At 38.7% G+C, this 23,535-nt stretch overlaps 2 protein-coding genes across 25 annotated transcripts in view; one reads left to right on the top strand and one right to left on the bottom strand.

Moving 5' to 3' along the window:
• Nucleotides 1-23,535, top strand: part of LOC105475214 (microtubule associated serine/threonine kinase family member 4) — a 577,292-nt gene that overhangs the window by 509,116 nt on the left and 44,641 nt on the right. For all 24 annotated transcript variants that reach the window (XM_011730296.3, XM_011730295.2, XM_071098847.1 and 21 more), the window contains 5 exons: nucleotides 139-348; nucleotides 6,520-6,621; nucleotides 10,114-10,246; nucleotides 15,010-15,077; nucleotides 17,414-17,499. In XM_011730296.3, the coding sequence (XP_011728598.2) occupies nucleotides 139-348; nucleotides 6,520-6,621; nucleotides 10,114-10,246; nucleotides 15,010-15,077; nucleotides 17,414-17,499 (599 nt within the window). The remainder of the gene's footprint in view (nucleotides 1-138; nucleotides 349-6,519; nucleotides 6,622-10,113; nucleotides 10,247-15,009; nucleotides 15,078-17,413; nucleotides 17,500-23,535) is intronic.
• Nucleotides 4,657-5,183, bottom strand: LOC105475217 (mitochondrial import receptor subunit TOM6 homolog). The gene has a single exon (XM_011730317.3). The coding sequence runs from the start codon at nucleotides 5,151-5,153 to the stop codon at nucleotides 4,929-4,931; it is 225 nt and encodes a 74-aa protein (XP_011728619.1). The 5' UTR covers nucleotides 5,154-5,183; the 3' UTR covers nucleotides 4,657-4,928.

The raw sequence follows: 23,535 nt of genomic DNA, 5'->3' as shown, positions 1-23,535 counted from the left end.
CTTTTAAATTTGATTTCTAGAATCCCATTTAATGACTTATGGAGGTCTCTGAAAATGCTATAAAAAATGTGATGGTCGAATTGTTTACATGTGTGTTTCCTCGTATTACATCTGTGTATGTGTGTCTTCTCTATATAGGCTACAGCTCAGATGGAAGAACGTCTAAAGGAAATTATCACCAGCTACTCTCCTGACAACGTTCTACCCCTAGCAGATGGAGTGCTTAGTTTCACTCACCACCAGATTATTGAACTGGCTCGAGATTGCTTGGATAAATCCCACCAGGGCCTCATCACCTCACGATACTTCCTTGAATTACAGCACAAATTAGATAAGTTGCTACAGGAGGTAAGAACCATGCACCGTATAGTTTTCTGATTCATTTTGCTTTTCCCTGAAAAAAAATTCTTTTTTTTTTTTTTTTTTGCTTACAAGTTATAACCATGAAATGGAGTTCACATTCCAGAGAAGCAAAGAAGAAGGAAGAAAAAAAAAGAAACTCACCTGATTGCTACTTGCTATAAATTGATTCTGGTCAGCATTTATAGTAATAGAAAATTAATGTAATAACCTTTACAGGAACCTTGGTACCCAACAATCTATGCCTCTAGGATAAGTGGATTGTGAAGGATTTTGAAGCAGTGATTTCTTCCCCCTTTAACCATAAAGTTATAAATTGCCTGAGCGTATGTGTGTTATTTGATGATGCTATCTAGTTCTAATATCTGAAAAAGCTAAATGGAAAATTGCTGGCTTCTTCCAGGCTGTGTGTTCTATTAATTAACCTGCACGTGGTGCTGGGTAGTAAATGGCAACTTATATTTTCATTAGTGTCAGTTCTTTTTCTAACAAAATATCCAGTTTCCAAAATGACAGATAAACACAGGTCCTGTCTAGGCCTAACACTTGCATGCCTAGCACCTGATAACACCCAGGACAGGAAGACAGTCTGTATGGGGGAATGGAATGCATGTATAATATTGCTCTTCTGACTGAAATTGACCAGCCACAGCCTACAATGAAACCTATTTAGCCTATGTGTTTGTATATATTGTGTTTCTGTATCTCACAAGGCACAAATTATGCCTGTGTAAACATAATTATAGACACTTTTCTCTAAAACATGAATATGTAAATAATTGCAGAAAACTGAAGGAAAATATTAGCATCCTAATTTTTGAGAACTCTAACTGTCGTTGCCCCTGCAGAATTTAGCTGGCCAGATAAGATCCTTCTCTGGCTGGCAGCTGCTGCTTTTCTCCCCTTTGCCATCTAGGCCTTCTATACTCTTTCCCAATTTCTCACATTGCAACTGACTGCAGTCCACTGAAGCAGTCCCTTTCAGACTATCCTTAGGGGTGAACACATTGTTTTTGGGGTTTTTCTGTTAATTTCTTACTTGGCTTGGACCTGTTCTCTCCCGTAAACTAAAAGGAAAATGAATTTTACAGGAAAATGATCATATACTTGAGTTTCCTGGCGATGTAAAATTGCTAAATGAGTTACATTACAATATAAAATTGCTGTAAGAGTTGCCACATGCTTACGCTTAAAATTGTACTTAGATATCTCATCACGCACAGGTAACAGTCAGGGACTGGTCCCAGTCCACAGGCTGCCCTTTGACTGCTCTACACTAGAGTATAAAGTCTCTGTGGGCAGGGATATTATTTGCTTTGTTCACCTAGGATGGTGTATGACACATAGAAGGACTTTAATATTTTTTGAGTGAATGGCTTCTGATACCCCTCAACTCACTGACATCCTCCTTATTGTCATATCCACTGGACATTTTACTGGAATATTACTGCATTCAGCAGTGTTAAAACCCTCCTTTTCTCTGTCTTCCTTTTAATTTATTATTTTTGGGACACCTCTGACCGTTTCTTCTCTGCCTCTTCCAGGGGTTTCTCTTCCAACACCTGTTTTCTATAAGTTTTCCCACAATCACATCCTTAGTCTACTCCTCCTTCTCTCCTAGTCATCTTGTTGGCTGTCTTGGATTAAAGACCTATAGACTCTAATGGCTTCAAATCCTTATCTCAGACCAGTAGTCATCTTTCACATTTCAGAATCATGGATCCACCTGCCTGCTGAATCTCTTTCTACCTGGACAGCCCACTGAAGCAGCAGTCCCAACCTATGTAAAACTAGACAGCATTTCCTCAATCACACATGCTTCTCCCACATTCTTTTCATCTGTCATTGGCACTGCCATCTACCCAGTCAACTGCTGGAACTCTGAGAATACTAGACTCCCTCTCTCCCTTCGTCAAGCAACCCATTAGACCTCATAGTTTACTTCCTAAATATTTCTACAACCCTTCTTTCCTGTTCTATAATCACTACCTGGCTCAGACCCTCATCCAGCTCAAATCCTCATCCTCACCAATCTGCCTCCCTCCAGTCTTAACTCTTCAAATTCATACTTTTATGCAGCTGCAAGAGTATCTATCTAAAACTCTTTATTGGCTCTATTCTGCCCATAGGTATAAACCATAACATGGCCCGTTGCTGTGACCTTCGTCTTAATGCATTTAGCCGTAATGAGTTGTACTGACTTCTGCAGTCTCACTTTACCAACAGACAGGGGGCTCTTTGAGGAACAGGAGTCATCTCTAACTCTCTGGTGCTGAATTCAGTGCCTGGTGTTTATCAGTTCCTCAGAAACCGTGGAAGTGGGGAAGGAAGAAAATAGATACGACTGCATACCAAAATATTCAGCCTATTAGGATGTATCAAGTAATCTAATTCTGCTGTTGCTTTAATCAAATCAGAGTCCAGAAAATGCTGGAAACACTATGCATATTACTATTTATGAGAATATTTTGAAAGTATGTTTGCTAAATAGTGCACTTTTGAACAGAAGAGGCAGACACAGGAATTCTGTAGTCAGCCTCTGTGAGATACTCCTAATTCTGCAATTCTGTCCCAGGATATTACCATAGTTACCAGCTTAGTCCTGTGTTTTTCATTCCTTTATAGGCATGCCCTGAAAAGGGTAGGATTGCTATCCAAAGCTATTTACACTGAAATCCCCTACTTAATTTTGTTTCTGTGACAGACGCAGCAGATTGTTTCATGACAATTAAAATAAAATTTTAGGGTTTCACAGATCACGTGATGGGTCCTATCATTATTTTTAAAATGCTGATTTTTAAAGAAATTTCTTTTTTGGCCAGAGAAGCATGTATACTTGTGGCATAAAGGTCTTGTTGGGTATAAATAAGAATGGTTTCTTGTTTAGCTTTATAGATAAAGAGCTTCCTTCAGTCCTTTTGTAAAAATTTAAACTATTTGCCTAATCACATTTACAGTATTTTTCCAGAACATGGAGCTAATCCACTGCAGGGGGGCCTGCCCTTTTTAGATAGAGCCAAATTGTGGAACTTGCCTTGGTTTCCCCAGGATGCAGTTGTCAGTTCCCAACTGTGACATTCTGTGCTCTGTAGGCCTATCTCCCAGCCATTTTTCTCATTGTCTGTCTTTTCCATAACCCAAGTAAAATCCATGTTTCAGCAGCTTAATGCCTTTTTAAAGCCCTGAGGCCTAAGACAATTCCAGATGAATGCTTTTATGTCTCCATTCTTTTTTGCACTTACAGAAGTTTAGCCAAAGACAATAAAATACATAGGAAGCTCTAACCTACTCTCAAATCAGGGTCATGGTTATGTTTTATAGTGGCCAACCCTTAAAATACAGACACAGGGTATCCGTTAGTGTTTCCCCTTTGGAGCTTGGTGGTAACAGCCAGGAACCAATTTCTCTTCACGGGCTAATTGTGTCTTTATTTTGTGTTGTTTTAACAGGGCTCCTTCTCCCCACTTAAGTTAGTAGATAAAATACTGTTTGAGTTAATGTAAATTATATGTTTTATCCTTGGCTATGACTGATAATTCTTAGAACTAAGAAGTTAGAATGAACTGATTATGATTTTTGAAATTGAATTTATTTAATCTAAACTGACTTTTTTTAAGTTTATTAAGATAAAAAATTCTCATTTCTCTTTGAAGAGACAACCCAAAATGTATTTAGGCTTTTCAGATTTTCTTTATATTCCTGAATTTATAAAGCAAAAATTATTATAGTAAGAAGAAAGCTCTGTATCCTGCCCAAAGTGTTAACTAAGAAGTTAGGTGTTTTGGTTTTTTGTTTTTTGGTTTTTTTGCTTCATCTTTAAAGTTTTCTGTTTAGTTTGGTTGAGGATAAACCATAAAGAAGATGTAACCATATTTTTTGTCATTCACTGGATCTTCCAAAAATCTATTTTTGTTGCAAAGCAAAAATTGGGAAGAAAATGTAAAGGCAGTTTCAATATTTGAGATGCATATATATGTGCATCGTTATATATGTCCTAGCATCCTTCCTGGGTACTAGGACCTGTTGTTATAGTTACTAGTTGGTTTTCTTTGAACGCATTCTATTCTACAATTATTCACCGATGGTCATTTTTCCTTTTCTTTTAATGTCAAAAGCTAACTGTTTTACTTTTGCCGGTATATGGTTTTTGTGCCTGTGTTTTGGAAAATGACTTTGGGTTTGATGGTTTAAATTCAGCAGACATATTACTTCTGAGTACGATCATATTTTTGTGTGTGTGTGTGCGGTATTTATTTCAAATGTTTGTTAAAACAGCACTGTTATTTCTCAGGACAAGAGCAAAGATCACCCCCTGCAGAAGCTTGGGCACTATGTACAGAACTTTATAGAACAGAGGCCATACTTTAGCTTAAGCCTGTCTGCTGACCAGAGAATGGAATTCTGCGTGGACTCAAGGAACAAAAGGAAACTAGGCAGGGAGAGGGAAGAAAAGTGCCCATCTGAATCAAACTTCAGCTGCCATCAGGGCACATCTTGTGGTGGTCACAGATTGTAGGCTGTTTTTTGGAAGATTCGGGTTCAGCACAGGATTCCATTTGTCTACTTGGCTACACCCCTGGCTGAGGTGCCATGAGGTCAATGTCACTCACATTCCTGGCCAGCCAAACTCCCGCAGCAAAGAGTCCCAAATTTAGTATCAAGTTCCTCCGGAAGTCATTCCTATCTGTGGCAAAGCGGTAGACGCCCCGAAGCCAATCTCCCACGTTGTCCGGTATTTCGGGAGTTTCATTAGCCGAGCCAGCAGCGCTCACCGTGACCCCGCTGGAAGCCATAGTAGGAACCTTCGCATGGGCTGCGGTGGAGAAACCCCGATCATTTTTTATAAATTTGATCTCTGCCAGTTCTTTTCATGTGGGTAGGGGATTGGTCCTTGTCATGGTAAAGCACCTTCAAGAATGACTGTAAATGTTTATTACCGTGTCTGTGAAATTATATTGTACCAGCATCACAATGAAATGGTACTTTTTAATCCTTAGAGGAAAGTAAATCATAAAAACCAAGATTAAGAAAGTCTAAAAGTGAACGTAACAGAGAAGTTTACATTAAAACCTCTAAACTTGTTTTGTGCCTGTCTTGATATAGATTTATCTGATTTTTTTCAAGAAAATATTATTGAAAATTTAAATGACTATTAACAAACAGCTTTGCTCTCAGAATATTTATTGTGCTTGGGCAATATATAAAATAAAAATTTTAAAGATTTTAAGTTAAATTTTACTAAGTTAAGTGCCTAGGTATTATTTATTCAATGTGTGAAACTGAATTCACATTTATATACCCAGGTATAGGTTGAGCATTCAAATTCCAAAATGCTCCAGAATATGAAACTTTTTAAGCACCAACATGATAACACAAGTGGAAATTATCTTACTTGACCTCATGTGATGAGTGCACAAAATTCTTTAAAAATATTGTATAAATTTACCTTCAGGTTATATGTATTAGGTGTACATGAAATGTAAGTGAATTTTTGTGTTGAGACTTAGATCCCCTCCTCAAGATATCTCATTATGTATATGCAAATATTCCACAATTTGAAAAAAATCCAAAAACTTGTGGTCCCAAGCATTTTGGATAAAGGATACTCAACTGGTATATACTTTATCCAGCTAACACTTGAAAAATGCATTGTACGCTTTTTATGTGTGATAATATAATTAATATATAGGCGAATCATATTGTATATGTGAAATATACTTCAAGAATGTGTTAAGTGTCCAGGATAAAAGCAGTCCTTCACTATATTAGTCATTTCTTATGTCTAAGATGTTCTTAACTGGAAAATCAGGGTTCTTGATCAGCTTCCCACTCTACTTGTACCGTGTGCTTAATGTGTCATAAACTTTTAATGTCTCCTTCATTCATGGTTCACATTCAGCGCCCTTTGATTTTTAGCACAGATAATATATCAGAGTTTTGCAATTAAGATTTAGCTAATAGAAAGATTTTGTAGATATAGGAGTTTAATAGTGTCCATTTATATACAGATAATGTCTGTTTATCAATCTTTTAACAGCATTTTCTAAATCACTTGATTTTTGAACATTTGCAGTGATCTAATTAGCCTGCTTTGCTGATTTTCTTTTCCATTTAATGAAACAACTCTGCATCATCACTCTCTTTATTGCTTTTTCCTAGGCTCATGATCGTTCAGAAAGTGGAGAACTGGCATTTATTAAACAACTAGTTCGAAAGATTCTAATTGTTATTGCCCGCCCTGCTCGGTTATTAGAGTGCCTGGTAAGTTGCCCCTCGATGTGACTACATTATTTATTGTTAACTGGGAAAGCAGTTACCATCAGAAAGCTCCAGCTTCATTTGGTTTCCAACACCAGAGCTAAATGGAAAAAGTCAAAGGGAATTACAAGTTGTGAATGTTTATGACGTCGATATGTGACTTGTCCTTTCTGATTTTAAAGAGACTTCTAGACTTTTGCTCTACTAAGTGATAGTCATACGATATTCTAGGCAAACTTGAAGTAGAATCATAAAATAATGTGCTTGACCTTTTCTCAGCATAATTACTTTATGTCACAGCTAATTTAAAACTCTTGCTGTACCTCACTTTTTTGGAGTTGCCAAGATTCAGAGAAGGAATAGAGATAAATGCAGGGGTAAATAGTAACCTGTGATTTATAATTATTCTTTGTTTTAAAATGTGGCAAGTTAGAAAATAAGATGCTAACCATCCCATTTGGGAAAATACAGTAGAGCCTCATGCAGACCTGAAAGAATGAGACTTCTAGAGATGATTAGTTCATTTTAACAATTATATGTTTTTGGCTGGGCGTGGTGGCTCACGCCTGTAATCCCAGCACTTTGGGAGGCTGAGGCAGGCAGATCACCTGAGGTCAGGAGTTCCGGACCAGCCTGGCCAACATGGTGACACTCCGTCTCTACTAAAAATACAAAAATTAGCCAGGTGTGGTGGCGCACGCCTGTAATCCCAGCTACTTGGGAGGCTGAGGCAGGAGAATTACTTGAACCCAGGAGATGGAGGTTGCAGTGAGCTGAGATCACGCCACTGCACTCCAGCATGAGCGACAGAAAGAGACTCTGTCTCAAAAAGTAAAAATAAATAAAATTAAAAATAAATACAATTATATATTTTTGGCCAGTGATCATTTTCCTGTTGAGAAGTTTTTGTTTTATGGAATTTTGATTTGAGGTTTCAGTTAAAACTGTGAACAAATATTAAGCTGTGAACATAAGAATTATTTTAAGGATCTACTAATATAGCATCAAAACTCACTTTTAAGTTCCACTGGCTATTAAAGTAATTATAACACCACATACAATACAGCTTTTCAGAAATACACACATACATACCTACATAATACACATATGGTTGCAGTGCTTCGGTCTTGCCCTTATTTTAACTATCATCCATAATAATTTATAATAGTGAAATATTCACAGCACCAAAAATATATACTAGTGCCTTGTCAGACACAGAGGGAAAATCTTGAGGAGAAAGGTAAGGAGTTGGGAGGTGTAGGGAAGGGCTTTCTATCAATGGTGAGGACCCTTAGAATCATAGAATCAAACACGCCATTTGGCATTGAGTGTCTCTGGAAGGCTAAAAGGAAAAAAACTTGGATACTTCAGCGAGAACTGGGTGACTGGTAAATCCAGGTAGAAGGGTTAGTTAACTTTTTACTGCCTCTCCTGTTGTAGCTTTTGAATTACGGACCACATGTTTGTACTTCCCACAATTGTTTAATTTAGGGGAAAGTTTCATTTAGCATTAAAACTTGTTTTTCTGGACAATAGATATGCTAAGAGCAGATCTTGCTTTAAAGGAGGAAATCAACTTTTTACAGTAATCACTCATAATCAGAAGAGAAAAAGTATAGCTTCTCAAAGATAGAAACAAGTGAACTTAGAAGTAGCTTGGAAATATTGCTGCTTTCAGAGTACTCTTTAAAGCTTAGATGAAACTGGAGTTTCATAGTATTAGGGGATGCTTCCCCCAAGCTATCATCTTATCCCTATAGGCTCTGTCAGTCATTGTAGTAGGTGTGTATGTAAAAGACTCTGAGTATTTACATTGGTTTAACTTTACTCCATTTACAGCAAGTTTTTTTTTTTTTTTTTAATGACCTTTAGAAACTCCAGAAAAAATCCAGGAAATATAACTGAAATTAATAACTGGGCTTAGGCAATAAGCATAATTGTTTACAACACATAAATCCATGGCATCCCTTTGGGCACAGAGGAAAAACCAAACTTGGTTTCTCCTGCTGTGCTCTCACAACATGATTCTGACACCAGTTATGTGGGAGCCCCACACAACAAGCAAGCAAGCAGTTCTGCAGCAGACGCCAGCTGGGTGTCCTCCAATTCCATTCCAACACTGTCTACCCAGAGATAGCATCAGATCCCACCGGTTGAGGGGTCAATTCCACAAGAGTGCCCCTACTTTCAGTGTCAGTCGCGAGCTCCAGGTGGTTTGCCTGTGCCCCTCACTGTCTTGCTGTAAACCGAGGTTCCTATGACCCCCTCTCTGAGTTTCATTAGTTTGCTAGAGTGGTTCACAGGACTCAGGGAAACACTGAAGTTGACCAATTTATTATGAAATACATTAAAAACTCTACAGATGATGAGATGCATAGGGTAAAGCATGAGGAAAGGAGTGCAAAGCTCCCTGGCTGCACTGCCTTCCAGAAAACTCCACACGTTCAGCTATCCGGAAGCTCCCCAAATGCGGTCCTTTTGGGTTTTTATGGAAGCTTCATTACATAGGCATGTTTGATGACATCATTGGCCATTCATGATCCACTTAACCTTCAGCTCCTCTCTGAAGTGGAGGTGAGGATGGAGCTGCAACTCCCAACCCTCTCATCATATGATAGGCTCCCCTGACAACCAGCCCTCTTCCAGAGGCTGCCCAGAAGTGCCCAGCCACCCGTCAACTCACTAGAATACAGAAAGCCACTTATTACTTTGGAGATTCCAAGGGTTTCAGGAGTGGTATTTCAGAAAACAGGGATGAAGACGAAACATACATTTGATAGTATCACAGCATCCATCTAGAGTGTGGTGATCCTGAAGATATTTATTACACACTAGAAGCAACAGGCAGCCACATATACACAACAAATTAAATAGATAGGAAAATATATTCTCAAAGTTTTATAAGAGACAGAGGCTTTAATTTCCCATTTTTCTTTCTTGGTCTTTATGTGAATAGTGGTAACTTAATTTTATAGTTAACTAATAAAAAAATGGTAACTTTGAAGTTTTTCTTTCTAATGTTTTTGGATACTTCTATATTAAGAGAGTTTCCTGCAGCATTTTTGAGTAAGTGCATTCTAACATTCCTTTTGTTGCTGGTTGAGTGGAGAGAGAAATTGAATCTCAAATCTTCTGGATGGAAATTCCCAGATTTTATAACTTTGCCAGAAAGGCACAATTAAAAATCAGACCTGTTCATTTCCGATGAGCGAGATCTTAAGTGGAGCGTAGTACCTTCGTATTTACATTACAAGCAAATTGGAAATGATCATTATCTTTGGGTTACCATGTGCATAAATGTGTTGGCTTAGAATATGAATAGGCTTCAAATATGAAGTGAGAATTACATACTTTTAAAATCCATTTGCCTCCTTTCTGCATAAGTAACTTACAGCCATGTATATCCAGCAGTTTTATTGTGAATGGGATTTATGTAATAAAACCTCAGACAATTTTGGCTCAAAGAAGTATCCATCTGTGTTTGTCTTCTGCTAGGAATTTGATCCGGAAGAATTTTACTACCTATTGGAAGCAGCAGAAGGCCATGCCAAAGAAGGACAGGGTATTAAAACTGACATTCCCAGGTACATCATTAGCCAACTGGGACTCAATAAGGATCCCTTGGAAGGTGAGTCCCTGGGTTGCTCCTACCTTTGACTTTGTTTATGCACCGCCGCCTCATAGAGGAAATCTTAAGTGGCAAATCTTTATTTTTTCCTCATGTTTTGGTTCTATCTATTGAAAAGTCCATATCTGGGGACTGGTTGCTATTTGAAGGAAATAGCCATAAATTGGGTCCTGAGACGCGACTGAGCATGACCCATTTTGTGTCTACCTAGAGTGTGGGTCAAGGCCTTGACATCTTTAGAAGCCTGTCAGCCTGAAAATGCCAGAGTGTCCCAGAGGGTTTTGATTTCAGTCTTCACTGAGTAGTTTTTCTCCTGCAGAGCTCAGTTGGGCTCTTTTTGAGAGTGCTTCTAATTTTTAAAATGTTGCTAAAGACCTTATCATTAATTAAACTGACATTTAAATTTGCAGTTGACATAAAAATGCGGTTGATGGTAGATTACTTTAAATTGAGTACAGTATTCATAGGGTATATTCTTGTTTACTTAAAGTATAAAACATAGTAATATACAGGAGAACCAATAAAAATGTTTTTTTAAGCTTATAAAAGGATTTATGGGCTGGGCGCAGTGGCTCACGCCTGTAATCCCAGCACTTTGGGAGGCTGAGGTGGGTGGATCACGAGGTCAGGAGTTCCAGACCAGCCAGGCCAATATGGTGAAACCTTGTCTCTACTAAAAATGCAAAAATTAGCTGGGCATAGTGGCGTGTGCCTCTAGTCCTAGCTACTCGGGCGGCTAAGGCAGAAGAATCGCTTAAACCCAGGAGGTGGAGGTTGCAGTTAACCTAGATCGCGTCACTGCACTCCAGCCTGGGCGACAGAGTAAGACTGTCTCAAAAAAAAAAAAAAAAAAAAAAGAAGTTGATTCACATTTTAAAATAATATTATTAAATTAAATACAGAAAATAGGAAGCATCCTGCAAGTGAACTTTAAAAAATCTGATATTGGTAAACCACTCCCCTGACAACCTGTTCCTGTTCATGATTCTTTAGGATTGTTATTTATAACATTTAGTTATACACTCCCCTCCCCCAAAAGACAAAAACTATCATTGACTCCTTCATTCAAAATTGTCTTCCCGGTTCATTAAATTGAATTTGCAAACAGTGTTTATCTTGTTAAATTGTTTGTAATGGTAAATGTTGGCACAGAGATTTTCCCATCTGAAGCCAGGGAACCTGCTGCTCTCTGCCCTGCTCTCCTGTTTCCCTGCTTTGTTTGCTCCTATGGCCATCGTATCTTTGCTTCCAGTGAAATGATGCATGCATTACTGTGAGATAATGCCAGATAAATTTATACTGTACTGAAAGCAATTCCACAACAGATTCATCACTTATCAGAGACTGGTGGCTGCTTTTCTGAAAAGTTCCCTGGGGAGAGATTTTTCCCCATGGCTTTTAAATTACCATCTTTACCTTTTTGAATCATGAGTCTTCAGAAATGGTTTAAATCAATGAAATAAAAAGGGCAGATGTTTAATGGTATTTAGATGAGTTTTAAAAATCACTTCAGGCATTACAAAATGATGCCTTAGCTTCCTGCTTCAAAAGCTGACTCTTGGTTCCATTCCATTACTACCCACTGCTTACAAATAATATGTATTTCTCAGATAATAGTTATTTAGCAGAAATTCTATTTAAAACAGAACCATCTTTTAATTTTTTTTTTATGAAAATAGTTGAAGTTGGGGAGACTGTCAAAGTAGATTATAGTGACTCTTCACGCTGGTATAGTTAAGATTGCGTCAGCTCTTGAATTGTGGACCAAGTGAGTTCTTTAGTTTTCTTACCTGGCAGTCACTGTAGGCTGAACTTTGGTAGGTGAATAATCTGAGGCCCTTGTAGAAACTAGCTTTCTAGAGGCTCTAAAGAAAACATGAATAGTGATCTTTAACAAGTTTGGAGTTTAATCACTGGGAGTTGTGTTTTTAACTCTTGACACTTAATTTAAGATCTGAGGCTAGTTTTTGTTTGTTTTTTTTGGGTGGTTTTTTTTTTGGGGGGGGCGGGGGTTTGGAGACGAAGTCTTGCTTCGTTGCCCAGGCTGGAGTGCAGTGGTATGATCTCGGCTCACTGCAACCTCTGCCTCCTCAGTTCAAGTGATTCTCCTGCCTCAGCCTCCTGAGTATCTGGGACTACAGACGTGTGTCACCATGCCCAGCTAATTTTTGTATTTTTAGTAGAGACAAGGTTTTACCATGTTGGCCAGGCTGGTCTCGAACTCCTAACCTCAGGTGATCTGCCTGCCTCGGCCTCCCAAAGTGCTGGGATTACAGGCATGAGCCAGGGTACCTGGCCCTGAGGCTAGTTTTTAATCTATTTGTTAACATTTGAAATATGACTTCTCCAGGTAATTTAATAAACAATTGCACCACGGTGAGTGGATCAACTGAGGTCAGGAGTTTGGGAGGAGCCTGGCCAACATGGTGAAACCCGTCTCTACTAAAAATACAAAAATTAGCTGGGCGTGGTGGCGGGTGCCTATAGTCCCAGCTACTCGGGAGGCTGAGGCAGGAGAATCGCATGAACCCAGGAGGCGGAGGTTGCAGTGAGCCGAGATGGCGCCATTGCACTATAGTCTGAGTGACAGAACAAGACTCCCTCTCAAGAAATAAAAAATAAATGATTACAAACCCTGATTGTTCTACATTTGTTTCCCTTTCCTGTCAGCGTCTAAATTAACATACCTTAGACCTGTCCTTTGAAGGTTAGGAATTGGGAGTTCTGGAGCTGGGCTGCCAGGTCGGCACCGTAAGCCAGCACTGCACACTGTGTGAACCTTGACTATCCAAAGTGATGCACCTCTTTGTGCCTCAGTTACTTCCATAAAAATGAGATAATAGGCCGGGCGCGGTGGCTCACGCCTCTAATCCCAGCACTTTGGGAAGCCGAGGCGGGCAGATCACGAGGTCAGGAGATCAACACCATCCTGGCTAATCTGGTGAAACCCAGTCTCTACTAAAAATACAAAAAATTAGCCGGGCGTGGTGTTGGGCGCCTGTAGTCCCAGCTACTCGGGAGGCTGAGGCAGAAGAATGGCGTGAACCCGGGAGGCGGAGCTTGCAGTGAGCCGAGATCGCACCACTGCACTCCAGCCACGCTGACTCCGTCTTAAAAAAAAAAAAAAAGAGAGATAATAATAGCATCTACTTATAGGATTGTTTTGAGGATTATATGTTTATATTTGTAATTGCTTAACATAGTAAGTGTTTAATAGATGTTAGCTGCTGTTGCTGTTTTATTTAAACACTATTAATATTTGTCCCTTTCCTTGAGAGCCCTTCCAACTAGATGCATTTTAGTTCACCTCCAAGTCCACAAATCTAAGGTGCTAGTCATATTGGACATTGACATCATTTGAATGAGACCAAGAAAGTACATAGTTTGCGCTGAACTCATTTTTATTCTGGAATTTCCCCTATAGGTAAACTGAGACGGTTGTTGTCAATGTCCACTTATTCCAGAATCTAGAATTTATAAATTTTTATCTAAAGGTAATACTCCAATGTTGTTTTGCTTCATATCTCTTATGCATAATATCTGCCCAGAAGGGATGATCATATTTATGAGAACGTAAATACAGAAAATAAGAACCTAAGAAATTTTTAATTATTTAATTTTAAATAAAATTAAGTTTATTTAAATTGAAAACTTTAAATATATTTAGATGCACACAAAAATATGTAACTAAAAACTGACTTTTATTGTGCATGTTCAATTTTGAAAAATTGGAAAGTACAAGTAAAAGAAGAAAATATTATCTCTGATCCTGTCACTGAGCTAACCTAAACCTATCATAGTTTTAGAGAAAATTATTTCATGTTTTTTAAATAAAAATGATTTTTTAAAAGTTTAAAAAAATGAACAGTAAAAGAATTTGATTTTCTCATCTACTTCTATAAATTCAAGGATGTATTCCAATGCGAATTGATCAATTTAGACACTTTTGTCTCTTAACTAAATCATCAGGGTAGTACTTAAAGCTGGTGTCAAGCATGTGAAACCCAATCCAAGGCTGATTACACAATATAATTAATAATAAATAACAGTCAACATTTAGTAAGCATTTAATTTTTGTTAGTATGCTAAGAGCTTTACATGCATTATCACATACAGTACTCACAAAAAGCTCTAAGAAGTAAGTAATATTGTTTACGTTTTACAGCAGAAGAGCTTGAAGTTAAAAGGTCAGTCAGTAAATGCAGATAGTAGTGGTAACCTAAGTCTTTTAATATCCAAATCCCTCTTAACCACCATTATTACTTCCTCTCTGACAAATTTCAAACTCTTAGTGTCTTTGGCAGGGTATTTCTCAGTGGATATGAAGGAATGGAACAAGAGATATGCACCACAACTTAAGAATCGTTCCCTAGCTGTAGTCAGTGCTGCTTTGATGCCCGCCAGAGCCTGGAAAGACTTGCCTCTCTCGGATACCTGATTCTAAGCAGAGTTGTTGACCCACCAAAGCCTTTCCAAGCTATGGTGATTGCATCAGCCAATGAGTTCCTATGCCCAGCCTCTAAAGTTCCTATGTCTAGGTGTTTGCAAGAAACGGGGTTCTGGGGAGGGGCGTGTAGTGAACAATTTCAAAATACCAGTTGCTGCCTTTTTTTAGATTTAAGATTTTCCCATAGGCACATTGGAATCTAGAGCAATTTTTTTAATATTGGAGAAACTATTTTTCTTTTGTTTCAGCTTAGTATTCTTATCCAATTGCAATATTTTTATTAAGCTTACCTTTTTTTTTTTTTTTTTTAACTTAGAAATGGCTCAATTGGGAAACTACGACAGTGGGACAGCAGAAACTCCAGAAACAGATGAATCAGTGAGTGTAAGTATATTTCTTGATGAAATATGATGGTTTTTCTGTTTAGCATCTGGAGACTTTGGCTGTGTTCGTTTATTTATTCAACAAATGTTTATTGTGCTTCTGTGTGCAAGGCACTGTGCCAGGCACTAAGCATACAATTTTAGCCCCTTCTTTCAAAAAGAAATGAAACTTAATAAAAAATCACATGCAAAAAATAGAAATGATAAATATGAATGAGATCTATGAAGAAAAAAAACCATGTGCTACCATAACGTAAAGATATTTCCCATAGTCTGTCCAGTCCCAAAAGATTTCCCAAGGAAATGGCACTTGAGCTAAACATAACAAATTACTAGGGTGTGAAGGGGCAAAAGGAACATTCCAGACACAGGCTACGTCAGAGGACTAAGCCAGGGAGACGGCAGAAACTAGAGCACTTGAGTAAAAACTGGATACTTAGGTCCCTGTTGTTCATGTTTGTCAGGTTTTTTGTTTTTGTTTTTTAAGAGCAATGGGACTGAACTTTGGAGGAGATGTATGGGTATATGAGGGTGGGAGGAGTGGACAGGGAGATAACCCAATCAGAGTTATGACTTGAAAAAAATCACACTGACTGCAGTGCAGAAAGCAGTGGGGTGGGAGGAGGAGGGAGGGGTGACCACGTGGAAGCCAGTTCAGAGGCTGCTGCCGTGGCACAGGTGAGAGGCCCTGGATGCTGGTGCCGTTCTCCTCAATTGTGAACACCAAAAGAGGAACCAGGATGCATCAGATTAGGGATTAGGAAAGCAGGAGCAGGCTGTGTAGCCTAGGGGATAAGAACCCAGGCTCTGGAGTTAGGTTGCCTAGATTTGAAAACACTGCTTTCTACCAGCTGGGGTTTGGGGGAAATTTCTGTGTGCCTCAGTTTCCCTGTTTGTAAAAGATTAAATGAGATTTTTATGTAAAACGGTTGGGACAGTATCACATAGTAAGTGCTGAATAAATGATAGCTGTTTTATTAATTTTATTATCTGACTCATAATTTTGAATGTATCGAGACTAAAGTTCCTTTGAAACATTCAAGAAGATCCATCAAACTGGCAGCTGTATATAAGGTCTGGTATATTCTGGCACTCAGAGGGAGAGTTTCTGGTGGAGGTGGAAGTGACTTAGGAGTCATCCATGAACATAAATGAGATCACTCATGTAGGGAAGAGTTAATGAGATTAGCGAGCCTTGGACAGAGCCTTGCAGCCCAAAGCCATGAAAGAGCAGTAATAGTGAGTGAATTACCTTCTGAGCCAGTGCAAAGTAGATAAGAAAATAAAAAAAGAATAAAAAAGTTAAAAGAGTAATAGTGAGTGACTAAACAAGTAAGTGGTCCTAGTCTTGAAGTCTGTTTTCTGTGATGGAGCATTGGCAGGTGATGACTAGATAGATCCAGATCTTGGCCAGAGGCCAAGGGGGAGAAGAGGAGACAGATGGTTCAAGTTGAAGAGGTCAAGTAGTCTGGAGGCCAGAGTGTTGGGTCGGTTATATGTGTAGACACTGAAGTCACCCTGGATGGTGAGAGAGCTCTTGGGCGGAGCGGAAGGTGGGTAGCCAAGTCTTCCAAAGATGAGTGGGGATGACGGGGTCAGTGATGACAGTGCTGAGTTGAGGATGATGGCGCCCACACAGGGTTTCTTCCAAAACAATAGGAAGGGAATTCTGGACTCTTGCAGAGGGCAGCAAAGAGCTGGTAACTCCCTCTCCATGCTAAGATAAATGGGGCATGAGAGAATTTCTTTTAAGCATTTTTTTCTATTCCCATCGTTTGAGCTAAACTTTTAAAGAGCTGTCTTTTTGAAACTTGTTTTGTAAGCCATGTTAGATTTCTAGCATGGAAGTGAAGAAAGGCAGGCATTCTGTACTTGGGTGTTCCACGTGTTGCCTACTACTTTTCTGAGCAATGAAGATTGCCGCAGGAATGAAAGAGACATGCTCTGTCAGGAATACAGCCCCATGTAGAGCCACTCCGGCCCATTCTTTTTTGGCCAACAGAAACCAAAGGGAAAGCTTGGCATTATGGAGTTCAATCCCAAAATGTTAAAAGACTAGGACAAGGCCAACCTGAGTAGTTTACAAAAAGAAATAAATATCAGGAATTGTCCTTGATTGCCTGGAAATGTGGATTCGCTTCAGTGACAGTGTCACAGGGAGTTTGTCAGCATTGCTGTGGATGATGGCTCTGTAAAGCTATGCCTCAGGTTCCTGTGGCTGGAATACTGTACTTCCACATATTATATAACAGCATATAACTCAAATTTTATCTATTTGCTGATAAAATACTTTTCTTAATTCTAAACTACTTTTAACTTCCATATTTTGTTTCCAAGAGCTCTAATGCCTCCCTGAAACTTCGAAGGAAACCTCGGGAAAGTGATTTTGAAACGATTAAATTGATTAGCAACGGAGCCTATGGGTGAGTAATTCAAGAAAAGCTCTCTATTGTATTTCTGCACACTCAAGTAATACATTTATTCTTCACATTTATCTAAGGCCAAATAGATGCTGTATAAGGACTTGACTTTTCAGATCACTGCTTCTTCCCTGAGACTTGTACTGTACAGCCAAAATCGCTTCTTACTGGACACCTCATTAGAAAACATGCCAAGTGACCAAGTGGTTACTTAAGAGGGTTGGAGAGAAAGACTTTCAAGGAAAAATTTTATTTACTCTTGTTTCTGCCTCCTTCATTTTTGCCCTTCTGGGTTAAAAGAAGTACCTGACTCTTGATTGAGATATATATGTATATATTAAATAGTATATTATATATAATCATATATTTATAATTTTCTGTATAGTATTACTACATGACAAATAGCCTGTATTTCATGTCTGACCAGCAGACAACCTTAAGATAAATGTCTTTAAATAAGTCTGGTTGAAGGTTTAGAGCAGGAGTGTCTAATCTTTTGGCTTCCCTGGGCCACATTGGAAGAAGAACTGTCTTGGGCCACACATAAAATACATTAACATGAACAACAGCTGATAACTGGAAAAAAAAAATCACAAAAAACTCATAATGTTTTAAGCAAGTTTACGAATTTGTGTTGGTCTGCATTCAAAGCCATCCTGGGCTGCGTGCGGCCCACGGGCTGTGGGTTGGATAAGTTTGATTTAGAGTAATATGTTTGTTTTAGTCTTTATTACACCAGGATTTTTTTTTATTTCGTTTTGTTTTAAATTTATTTATTTATTTATTTTTGAGACAAGATGTTGCTCTGTCCCTCAGGTTGGAGTGCAGTGGTGCAATCATAGCTCACTCACTGCAGCCTCAAACTCCTACACCGGGATTTTCAAAATTGAGCTGTATACTATAATCTAATGATATTAATAGTGTTCCTTCCTTGATCCCTTTTTATAGACACACAATTTTCTCCTTGTGGCGGTAAACAGTGACAGGATTCTTCTGAGTTACTAATAGTTTAGAAGCGTAATTAATGCACAAACTATAACCTGATCCAGTTTAGACAGCCCAAGAATTCTAGTTTAATTAAATATTAATTCCAATTCTATCTGTATATAAAGAGCAATAAACAATCTCATAGACATTTATTGCTGTTTATCACGCAAATGAGCAGATGAAATAAAAGAGGTTTTTGTTGTGCCACAAGGGATGTTTCTGTTACCATTTTTTCGCCTCGAATATTTTCCACACCATTAACTTAAGAACTTAAATATTTGTGAGTCCCTTCTATGCTTCACTGATTTGTTTTCAGGATATGTCAAATGCCATTTTTCCTGTTGTGGCTCATAAATGCTTTCTGATGTATTTTTGCAATATTTTATTTTTCAAGGACCTCATTGAAACTTTTCTACCTAGGAAGATGGTTCTAGCATGCATTTATTTGTGGTTTCTAGTTGCTTATCATTTGTTTTTTAGTTCTTTACACTTTTGGAAATGACCTGAAGATTTCTTTCTTCATTAGGGAGAAGATTAAACTTTGATTTAATGGGTATATGGGTTTGAGCACTGCTAGATTTTATTAGCAGTGGAATTCTGGAATAAGATTATCTGTGAAGCACCACTTTTAAAAATGCGGGCATATATCTTAGCAGTATTTGGAGTTCTAACTGGTTGAGTAAACTCATTTGTAGTGCGATTAAACCACTGTATAGTAGATGAGGTATATCACACTTTGGGGAATAGTTGGGAATATACAAGAAGTTAAACAAGCTGTGAATCAGTAAACACCCAGGATGCAGGCCAAGTCATTAATGCACTCACAAGCTGCCTGTGGGAGTCTCTGCTGATCAGCCAAAACTCTTTTTTTATTTTTCTCATCTCAGATTTAATCTCTCATTTTATTTCTGATAGATTTTCTCCACATTTTAATAATCTTTAATTTGAAATTTGAATGGAACCACCCCTATTGGTTCACCCAGTCAGTGAGGGTGATTGCAGGCTTATGGGAACTGGCTGAACAAATGTATCCCCCTGTGGGTGGCTGAACTGGCCCTTCTAGAGGCTTCCTTAGGTATCCACGCACAGGATCTACCACTCACATCAGTGACTCAGAAAGGCACCGATTCCGTGACTCCTCAAAAACTGGTGGAGCTGGGAACTAACCCTGTCATTAGGAAGGGCTTCTATCTGCAGTGCTAAAACACACATGGCTTTCTCAGCATTATGCTTGGTGAAAATTCATGTTATAAAGCCAAGTTGATAAACATCTGATTTCCTTCTCTGTTTAACACACTTCTGATCCCTGACTGGAAGTTAAACGTGTCTTTTTGCCAACTTAGTGCTTTATAGAAAGCTGGGGCTATGTTCCTGGCACTGTGCTGGTTTCTTTATATATGTTCTCTTCTCACAAGAGCCCTTGTGTGGTAGTTGATATTATTTCCACTCACATGTAGGCAAGGAGAGGTGCAGAGACAGAGTCACGGATATCCTGATTTCTAAGTGGAACTCGCTTCTCTCTATAAGGTATCCATTTGTTAAAATGTTTAGCCATCCTAATTGGAGTTGTAGAGGTACTGCTTCTTCCAGTGAACACTTCCACCAGGATCTTTAAGTCATAACTTCAGATGTTTTCAAAGTAAAAGAATAAAATTGACTTAAAATTTTTAAAAGTAAAAAACTAATTTTGAAAGGCGCACCATTTCTCGCCCACTTTGCCTTTCCTTCTAATCTTGATGCACATGATTCTCTTTTACCTGTGAAGGGGCCTGGGACATGTCTCAAAGAGGCACATGTGCACAAGCGGCATACGCCCTGTCTCCCACATGCTCTCCCTGTAGTCTTTCCTCTCAACTTTCCTCTGGCACACGCACCCTCATTCCCACATGGAGATTTGCTAGCACGGAGTCACGTATTGGGCTCTCAGAGTCGTGCATAATTTTATACACGCTAGACATTCATGCTCGCAATAAGGGCTGATTCATTCTGCTCTAGATCCTGTCAGCTTCTAGTTCCACTTCTCCCCACCCTCCCATACCTCAGTTCTGCATGGGTGGGGAGAAGCTTGGCTCAGAGAGAACTAAGGTCTTTGGTTACGTCTTCCCCGCCCCCCACCTTCTACCCTTGGGTTTTCCTGTTTCACAGGGAGGTCAGTGTAGGAAGAGAGACCGAAGCAGCCTCTTCAAAGAAAGCACAATCTCTGGGACCGGAAGGCAGAGAAGAAATGTGGAGCCATATCAGTCAGTTCAGTACAACTTTTAACACTGGGAGGTGTACCATCCACTCAACAGTGTTATGTATCTGGCTGTCGGTGGCTGTCGTATCTCTCCTTGTTTCTCTCTGTCTCTCTCTCTTTGCTAGCTTTAGGCACATTTGGAACATCAACTTAAAAGAGAAAAGGTATACATACATATATATATGTATATATATACACAACAATTATTACTAAATAAACAAATTTCAACATGATGAGTAACATTCCCAAAGCAATACAGAAATGTAAAAACCCAAGAACAGAAAACAAACAAAAAATCCACCCACAACTAATTCTAATAAGGAAGTCTGTTTGACCCTTGTGACTTCATCAAGATATGCATGTCCTCAGGCGGCGATATCTCAAGCTACTTATAGGATTCTTTTAAATTGGTTTAGGTCAGTTTTCCCAAGGATTAACTGATTATTGTAAGTACATCATAGCAAGGGAAAGCAGAAAGTCAAACAAAGTTTTATGAACTGATAATCTGAGAATAAAGACTAAAGCCATTTTTTATACAGTGCCACAGAGAGACCCAGTAAGGATGCTGGTCATACTGGGCTGGAGGCATATTTGTCTTTTATTTTTTCATAAAATCATGGATAAGTCCATTCTTCCTTCACTCCTATTCTCAAACATATTGCAGAGTAGTTATTTATGTAAGAAATGGTGATTCTTGATTGAAAATCAGAATGGCCACCTTGTGGTCATCTGTGAAATTCATAATATACGTCTAAGGCTCCTCAGCACTAAACTTACTCAAAACCAAATATTGAAGGAAGAGATAATAAGCTGTATGTCACTTTACTCTCCAGAATAGGCAAACTATAATACAAAGATACTGGTTTCTCCCTGTCAGTATTTAAAATTCTAACTTTCATTTTGAAATATATATTTCCTGTTTGAAAACCCCCTGTTTTGGTTCTTTTTTTTTTTTTTTTTTTCATTATTATACTTTAAGTTCTGGGGTACATGTGCAGAACGTGCAGGTTTGTTACATAGGTATACATGTGCCATGGTGGTTTGCTGCACCCATCAACCCGTCATCTACATTAGGTATTTCTCCTAATGCTATCCCTACCCTAGCCCCCAACCCCTCTTCAGGCCCCGGTGTGTGATGATCCCCTCCCTGTGTCCATGTGTTCTCATTGTTCAACTTCCACTTATGAGTGAGAACGTGTGGTGTTTGATTTTCTGTTTCTGTGTTAGTTTGCTGAGAATGATGGTTTCCAGCTTCATCCATGTCCCTGTAAAGGACATGAACTCATCCTTTTTTATAGCTGCATAGTATTCCATGATGTATATATGCCACATTTTCTTTATCCAGTCTATCATTGATGGGCATTTGGGTTGGTTCCAAGTCTTTGCTATTGTGAACAGTGCCGCAGGAAACATACGTGTGCATGTGTCTTCATAGTAGAATGATTTATAATCCTTTGAGTATATACCCAGTAATGGGATTGCTGGGCCAAATGGTGTTTCTAGTTCTAGATCCTTGAGGAATCGCCACACTGTCTTCCACAATGGTTGAACTAATTTACACTCCCACCAACAGTGTAAAAGCGTTCCTGTTTCTCCATATCTTCTCCAGCATGTGTTGTTTCCTGACTTTTTAAGGATCGCCATTCTAACTGGTGTGAGATGGTATCTCATTGTGGTTTTGATTTGCATTTCTCTAATGACCAGTGATGATGAGCTTGTTTTCATATGTGTTGGCTGCATAAATGTCTTCTTTTGAGAAGGGTCTGTTCATATCCTTTGCCCACTTTTTGATGCAGTTGTTTGTTTTTTTCTTGTAAATTTGTTTAGGATCTTTATAGATTCTGGATATTAGCCCTTTATCAGATTGATAGATTGCAAAATTTTCTCCCATTCTGTAGGTTGCCTGTTCACTCTGATGATCGTTTCTTTTGCAGTGCAGAAGCTCTTTAGTTTAATTAGATCCCAATTGTCTATTTTGGCTTTTGTTGCCATTGCTTTTAGTGTTTAATCATGAAGTCTTTGCCCATGCCTATGTCCTGAATGGTATTGCCTAGGTTTTCCTCTAGGGCTTTTATGGTTTTAGGTCTTGCATTTAAGTCTTTAATCCATCTTAATTTTTGTATAAGGTGTAAGGAAGGGATCCAGTTTCAGCTTTCTGCATATGGCTAGCCAGTTTTCCCAACACCATTTTAAACAGGGAATCCTTTCCCCATTTCTTGTTTTTGTCAGGTTTGTCAAAGATCAGATGGTTGTAGATGTATGGCATTGTTTCTGAGGCCTCTATTCTGTTCCATTGGTCTACATATCTATTTTGGTAGCAGTACCATGCTGTTTTGGTTACTGTAGCCTTGTAGTATAGTTTGAAGTCAGGTAGCATGATGCCTCCAGCATCCTTCTTTTTGCTTAGGATTGTCTTTGCAATGCAGGCTCTTTTTTGGTTCCATATGAAATTTAAAGAAGTTTTCCAATTCTGTGAAGAAAGTCAATGGTAGCTTGATGGGGATAATATTGAATCTATAAATTACTTTGGGCAGTATGGCCATTTTCATGATATTGATTATTCCTATCCATGAGCATGGAATGTTTTTCCATTTGTTTGTGTCCTCTCTTATTTCCTTGAGCAGTGGTTTGTAGTTCTCTTTGAAGAGTTCCTTTACATCCCTTGTGAGTTGTATTCCTAGGTATTTTATTCTCTTTGTAGCAGTTGTGAATGGGAGTTCATTCATGATTTGGCTCTCTGTTTGTCTATTAATTGTGTATAGGAATACTTGTGATGTTTGCACATTGACTTTGTATCCTGAAACTGCTGAAGTTGC

The sequence above is a fragment of the Macaca nemestrina genome, chromosome 6, assembly GCF_043159975.1.
Source record: "Macaca nemestrina isolate mMacNem1 chromosome 6, mMacNem.hap1, whole genome shotgun sequence".
NCBI lineage: Eukaryota > Metazoa > Chordata > Mammalia > Primates > Cercopithecidae > Macaca > Macaca nemestrina.
The sequence above is the reverse complement of the archived record's forward strand: the minus strand, read 5'-3'. Positions and strand labels throughout refer to the sequence as shown.